Source organism: Equus quagga, chromosome 2, assembly GCF_021613505.1.
Source record: "Equus quagga isolate Etosha38 chromosome 2, UCLA_HA_Equagga_1.0, whole genome shotgun sequence".
Taxonomy (NCBI): Eukaryota; Metazoa; Chordata; class Mammalia; order Perissodactyla; family Equidae; genus Equus; species Equus quagga.
This window is the reverse complement of record NC_060268.1, coordinates 127,443,660-127,450,612: the sequence shown is the minus strand read 5'-3', so window position 1 is coordinate 127,450,612 and position 6,953 is coordinate 127,443,660. Positions and strand designations below refer to the sequence as shown.

At 58.6% G+C, this 6,953-nt stretch overlaps 1 protein-coding gene across 1 annotated transcript; it reads right to left on the bottom strand.

Annotated features, from left to right (window-relative positions):
• Nucleotides 1–2,784: 2,784 nt before the first annotated feature.
• NEUROG3 (neurogenin 3) lies at nucleotides 2,785–3,432 on the bottom strand. Its single transcript, XM_046652892.1, has one exon. The coding sequence runs from the start codon at nucleotides 3,430–3,432 to the stop codon at nucleotides 2,785–2,787; it is 648 nt and encodes a 215-aa protein (XP_046508848.1).
• Between the last annotated feature and the right edge of the window lie 3,521 nt (nucleotides 3,433–6,953).

The window sequence follows — 6,953 nt, the reverse complement described above, 5'->3', positions numbered from 1 at the left end:
GCCGCCCTCCACCTCCTCCTCACTTGGAGAGTAGAGCTGATGGATAGCTCCAGCATCAAATCTGCCTGACCCAAGGTGGCAGCCCAGAAGTCGAGCTGGTTAAACCTTATTATTTTTTTTTAAATCGTGGGGCAGAGGACCAGTTTGTGTGTGTTGGATGACTAATGGCTCCTTGGTAAACACCCTTGAAAGCTGGAGACAGGCTGGGCAGTGGGCGCCTCCACCTGCAAGGCAGTACCAACAGACGTTCTTTCAGCTTGGGGGCTTGTTTGCACCAAGGGAGTCCCCTGCCTGTTTGAACAGTACTTCCCACAGCCTTTCACAGGAAGAATGGTCTTCTTGCTTGAGGAATTCCCCTCCAAACCTTTAGTCCCAGCCCAAATGTCACCTTTGCCAGCAAGCCTCCCAATCCAGCCCCAGGTAACCGCCCTACCATCTATCCCGTGGCCAGTACCTCCACCCAGCACAAATTTTGGCTTTGAATGATTTTGTCTATATACTTGCTACTGTCCCAGGAGAACAGAGATGGACTTTCGCACTTTTTCTGTCTGTCCATACCCCTCCCCCCAACGTCCAGCAAGTAGCAGGCGCTGGCTTGGTCTGTGCAACTGGTAGCTGCTGACACCTGCCCCAGGACAGTCCCCCAGGTGGAAAGTTGGCTGCTGCAGAGGTCACTAATAACCCATTAATCTCCTCCTCCCAGATTAAAGCCATGAAATGAAACAACACCTTTGTTCGTTTGTTTGTTTATCAAGGGCCCCTTCCTGCCCCCAAATCTGACCCCTGATAACTGAGTCATCTCCTCCCAGCTAGCTTTAGGGACCTGGGAGTAGAGGAGAGAAAAGGCTCAGTTTGAAGTGGGGAGGGCGTAAGGGACAGTTGCAAGAAGCGTTAACTCCTGCAAAGCCACCACCCTTGCCCTCTAAGGAGCCAGAAAGGCACCTACCCACGGGCTCCCTGCCCCTGACAGCAGCATGCCCCACTAGGGCTGGCTCACTTCTTCCCAGGGCGCCCCAGGCCAACCCAAGGAGGCCTCTGGGATTTGATTCGCAGGGTAGGCGGGCCCTCCATGTTCCTGCTGCCCAGCGCCAGGCGGACTCTGCGGCTTCTTGCAGCTCAGACCAGCTTCCCGAGGTCCTGGGGTCCCGGAAGCCATGGAAGGGCACTCCAGCAGCGCCCTGGGACAAGTTTCAGTACCCGCCGCGCACCAGTCCTATTCTACTTTGGGAGCAATAAAGAACGCGTGGCTGGAAACCCTAAACTGTTTCTTGATAAGTTTTCAATCAAAGCTGCCGGGCGTCCGGCGGTGCCAGAGATTCCAGCCAGACCCTCCACCTTCTCTCCTCCCCGCTGCTCAGCCCGGCAAGTCACGACACCACCGTCTCAGCGCAGCTGCGTAAAATGCGCTCAGAAGATGTGCTAGGTCTCTAAGCACTTTGGGAAAATTCCCAGGACGCTCAGCCCACCGGCGGTTTCTGAGGGTCCTGACCCTGCCGCGGGGATGTTACTCCTTTCCTTACCCAAATGCGACTAAATCCGGGCTAGCGACATACGGGTCAGGGCCAGCGCGCCAGTGAGTGGTCCTACTTGGAGACTTGTCTTTCTTCTAAACCACTGTTTGGAGTAAGACAAGTCGCTGTCCCATAAATAAAACAAGGAGCCTGGATCAATGATTTCTTAAGAGCCTTCCCGCTCTTACTTTCCGAGAGTGTACAGCTGATTTGCCTCTGAACGCCTCTTCCCCGCCTCCAGCCCGGCGCTACAGTCTCTGAGCCCAGGCCCGAGGAGGCCCCAGACCCGCAGAGTCTCAGAGTCTCGTCCCTCTGCTCGGACCGAACACCACCCCCCCACCCCACCCCCACCCCTCCTCTGCTCACAATCGAGTTACCTTACTCAGTCTTCTTGAGGGTCCTTTTTTTATTCGCTCAAAATCTCGTTCACCAGTCCCTAAATAATCTATGTACAAAATATAGACTTTTCCCGCTGTGAAATCTCATCAATAAATACAAACGTGTAATACGAGGGAGGGGGCCATATAATTTACAGTACCAAAATTCATTTCGAAAGATATCATATAATTTACAAAGTGATTTTCTTTTTTTTAAGACAACGGCGCTCCAGGACTCAGGGAGGCGGGGGAGGCGCTCCCCCAGCCGGGTTGGCGCTTTCTCAGTTCACAGCCTGGTGTCCCGCCCCCGGGAGGGCAATGGCTCCGAAGAAAAGTGCACGAGGAGAAGGCAGAGGATCGCCTTCGTGGATTAAGGCAGAGTGGAGCGGCCGAACCCAGGACTTGCTGGGGACCAGAGGAGGTCAGCGGCGTGGTTGGGGAAGAGACGCTGGGTGAGAGGAGCAAACGCCGAGAGACCAAAGATTGGATTAAATCTCATTGGGGGAGGAGAGGTAAGAGGCAGACCGACAGGCCGACAGACAGACTCTAGTGAGGATGGGGTGGCAGGAGACGGTGGGCGTCTCGGGCTGTGTAGTGCTATCATTGTCGTCTTCTTTGCACGAGATATTGGGGTGGCCGCAGGGAGGGGGCCCAGAAGGCGCGCAGCCTGCAATGCCCGTTTGCGCCGGCCGCGGCAGAGGGTTGCAGTTGGTGCGAAGCAGAAGACCAGGGGATGGAACCCGGCCTCCACCTCTGCAGGCGCCTGGGCCCGCCAAGGGTCAGTGAGCCAAAGGCAACAGAAGCAAGTTCGCGTGAGGGCCGCCGCCCCGCACCCCGACGGCCTCCGCCCCTTCCCTCTCTCCCAGCACCCACTGCCCAACGGCCGACAGCCTCCTTCATAGAAAGTCTGACAAAGCCAGGGCGCCGGGGCGCAGGCAGGCAGGGGAAGCAGGCGCCTGCAGCCCGGGGCACTCCTCCAGGGAGGCGGCTGGGCTCAGGCTGCCCGCCTGGGAGACCGGGGAGTAGAGAGAGCTCCAGTCTCCCGGGGAGCCGTCGTCCGGGCTGCCCAGCTCCTCGCAAGACGGCGCGGGCGGCTCCAGCCCGTAGAGGCTGTGGTCAGCTATGCGGAGCGTCTGCGTCAGCGCCCAGATGTAGTTGTGGGCGAAGCGCAGCGTCTCGATCTTGGTGAGCTTCGCATCGTCGGGGAAGGTGGGCAGGACGCCGCGCAGCGCGTCCAGCGCCGAGTTGAGGTTGTGCATCCGATTGCGCTCGCGGTCGTTGGCCTTTTTGCGCCGGCTCCGTCGCTGCTTGCTCAGAGCCAGCTCGCTCTTGGGCCGGCTGCGCCCCCCGCGCCGAGCCCGGGGCTTCCTCGCCGCCCCTCGGCAGTTGCCTCCTTCCGCCTCGGCGCAGTTCCCCCGCACGCGAGTAGGGCTGGGCGGAGCGGACGCGACGCGGGTCACTTCGACGTCCGAGGCACCGGGGAAGGGCTGCTCTGTCTCATGGGTCACTTGGACAGCTCGCGCACGCGAGGGATGAGGCACCATCCTGCAGTGGGGTAAGGGGTACGGGTAAACCTAGGTCGGTTACCCCGGCTCAGTTCCCGATCCCGGGGCCAGGTAGGAAAAAACAGAGAGCCAATCTCCGCCGGATCAGAGGACCCCTTTTCCCTTCCGTCCGCCCCTCTGCGGCCTCCAGGTGTTACCTTGTTCTCGGGCGCAAAAGGCTAGAGCAGCGGTGAGCTGAGCTGGCCTTTTCGTCTGCAAGTTCGGTTGAGATGCTGCGCCGCTGCCTGGGAGTTCCCCCAGCTCCAAAGAAGAAGAGAAGCGCAAAGGGCGTCCCGGGCCTCTGTTGCTCTCTGTGGGCGCGGATTTCCTGAGCTGCGAGTCGTGTGCCCCTTGGCACGCTTTATCTGCTCGGCCCGGGCCAGGAGCGTGCCTGCCCCGCGGCTGCCCGCGCCGCCGGCCAATCAGCGCCGGGGCCGGGGTGCCGCGCCACGCGAGCCCGCTCCTCCCCCGCGGGGCACAGCTGGATTCCGGACAAAGGGCCGGGGTCGGGGGAGGGGAGCGCCGCTCTCTTTGCTTTCTCCTCGCGGGCTCTGTCCCAGCAACTCTCGGTTCCTCAAAGAGCCTCGCCCAGTGATCAGAGCCTTGTCTGGCTCGCGTCTGGCCGCCCCAGACCGCTTTGCTCATAGTCTGTCTTTCCTTGGCATCTGTCCAGACCCTCTCATGGTACCCTGAAGGGGGCTTTGGGAAGCCTGTGGAGAAGGTTAATTTCCGTGTGTTACACGTGGGGAAATTCAGGCTCAGAGAGGGAGGCGGCTTGCCCCAAACCACACTCAAGAGACAGCACAAGGAGCTGGGTGTCCTGATGACCAGCTTGGAGGAATGTCAAGTTTCCATGCCACCCTGCTCTCCTGCACTATGGGTCACGTTAGGAAACACGCACAGGGTGATGTTTCACTGATCCTCTCCATTCTGAGAAGGGGATGAGGCGACCACAGAGAAAGATCCTACTATGTCCCTGCCACTTAGAGATCTTCCCCTGGGGTGAGGAGCCCCCAGTCTGTGCTGAGAGGACACCTCACACTCCTTAGTTGGAAGCGCTTAGAACCTCTTCCGGAACCCCCCATCTGAAACCTAAGAAGTGTGCATCCTGCCCCAGAGGGGGAGGGTGGCTGCAGTGGGACTCCCAGGGGACGTTCCACCCCTACCAATCGTGGACAGTACCCTAGCATTCGAGTCAGGGCCTGGAGCGGAAGAGCTCAGGTGAGGAGAGGTCAGGAGGGGGCCGGGAGTTCACCACAGCCCTTGTGTCTTTTAAATGCCCACTGATTGCTGGTGCTGCAAGAAGCAGGTCAACTGTCTTTCTCTTTAGTCCTCCTGTCCAGTCACAAGTGGGCGGGAGCTGCCAGCACTGCCTGGTCCAGGCTCCTGGACCCAGTATTAGGCAGAGCTCAGGTGATGAGAACCGGGCAGGGACTCTCCAAGGCCCCTGTTAGTGCCTGTCTGGAAATCTTTCCAAAGTGAGTTTGAACACATCATCCCTCTTTTCTTCTCCCACCCCTCCCTTTTGTCCCCTCCTCAGACACCTGGTGGTCTTCTGCTTCCAGTCACACAGGGTGAGGGGTCTGGGCTTCCGCGACTGCCACGTGTGCTGGGGGAGGAAGCTGAGGCAGGGAAGACTGGGGCCCTGGTTAAGTCTCTGTAGATGGCTAACGCTTCACTTTCTGGCAGATCCAGAAACCCTGACTCTCCCAGAAGCTGGTGGAGGGGGGCAGGATCCGGCCAAGAAACGGGATGGGGTAAGTCTGCATAGCTGCCCTAGTGACGGCCTCTTGACACGGCCCAGGCTGCTTGGAGGGCGAAATTATCTCCAAGGCAGAGAGAGGATGGCTATGCTTGGGAGCCAGGGAGAGGGGGCTCTAGGACTGTGTGGGAATAGGGGCACTGTCCTCCCCCTTTCAGCTGCTGGCTGATTAGCAGAGCCTCCTTCCCTTGCCTTCTGGCAACTGAAGTTGAGGGCCAGGCCCAGGAGCAACAAAGGGACCCCACCGAGATTCTTGGGTTCTACATTTTGCTGTTCCTCTTCCCTGCAAGTCACAACTTGCTCCAAAGTTGTCTTCTAGTCATAAGAATGAGAACCTGAGGCCTGTTTTACAGATGGAAAATTCAAGGCCCAGAAAAGGGAAGTGACTCCCCAAGATCACACAGCAAGTTCACCAGAACCACATAAAACTCAGATCCTAAGATGCCTAGTCCTAGATTCTCCCTTGCACCTGCTGCCTCTCCTTGCTTGGGGGAATATATATTTTTAAGGCAAAAAACAACACCCAAAATGTAGAAAATAGGAGAAGTCCTGGATCTGTGAGGAATGACAGGGTCTGAGGAGACAAGGGGTAGCGCCAGCCTCCCAGTGCCAAGGGGAGCCAGTGTCCACTCATGTTCCATCTCTCTACTTTCCTGCCCCATAGCCCAGCCTTGCTTGACTTCTATCCTGCGAATTAGGAACTGGGAGAGGAAACCCGAAGCATGCTTCCCTAGGGCTCTGGGACCCAGCCCGGCTCCGTGGAGGGAACCTGGCCATATGGGATTAGAACCGCGCCCCACCCCGTGGGTCCCTGCAGGCGTGAAGAGCAGCCCACAAGCAGGACTGTACTCAGCAGTGGCCCTCAGATGAAAAGTGAAGGCGGAACCATCTGGGCTCCAGGTTGCTTCAAGCCGCTAATGGGTACCAGCAAGAGCCGCAAGGCGAGCCTCCTGCACCAAGGAACATTCTGGGGATTCTTGGGAACCTTCTTGACTGGGAGAGAATTCCCAGACCTGCTTGGAATTCTTATCCAGCTTCCCCAGAGCCCCTCCTGCTCAGGGTTCTCCAGCACTTGCAGGCCATCACCACTCCTGCTTTGCGCAAAAAACAGTCAGGGCGAGGAGCGCACAGTGGCCGGGGCAGCGGTCTCCTTGCAGCACGCGAGAATTCTCCGCAGCCCTACTTCTGGCCAGGACAGTGGGGCTAGAGGTTGGGGGGATCCAGGGGACGTAGAGATCGAGGATCCATGCCCTCCCTCTCTGCTGTAGTGGATGCACAGACCCCTTTCCAAAGTTAATTCCTGTGCTTTTGGCGGCAGGGGCGCAGGCTGTGACAACTCAGCGCGCGCGCTGGCGGTATTTGTGAAACGACTCTTCCAGCGGGGAGCAGAGTCTGTTTGTGAAGCTCTGGGCCAGCCACCACCTCTAAGGCTTCCAGGACCCCTGCACCCCTCGAATCTCTGAGACCTAGGCTTGTCTGGAGACTGAGGGGGCCCAGGAGAGAGGCGACAGCCTGATGCCTGGAGACCGCAGGCAGATTGGAAAAGAAGGAAGGCATCGGTCTGCCTTGACGCCTTCCTGTCAGCGGGGGGAATCTTAGCAGTGCCGGGGGTCTCTTTGAGAAAGGAGAGGGAGGGAGGGGGGCCATAGGAGGCTGAATAGCTAATGGATTGCCAAAGGAGGGGGCTTCTTTCTCTCGCCTTTGCCTCGGCAGTGAAAGAGGGGAAGACAAAAATCTGGCGAGCGAGCTGCCCGGGCTG

Bases quoted from the DNA above. Each gene is read 5' to 3' on its own strand.
- NEUROG3 (XM_046652892.1), bottom strand. From the start codon at position 3,432: ATGGTGCCTCATCCCTCGCGTGCGCGAGCTGTCCAAGTGACCCATGAG.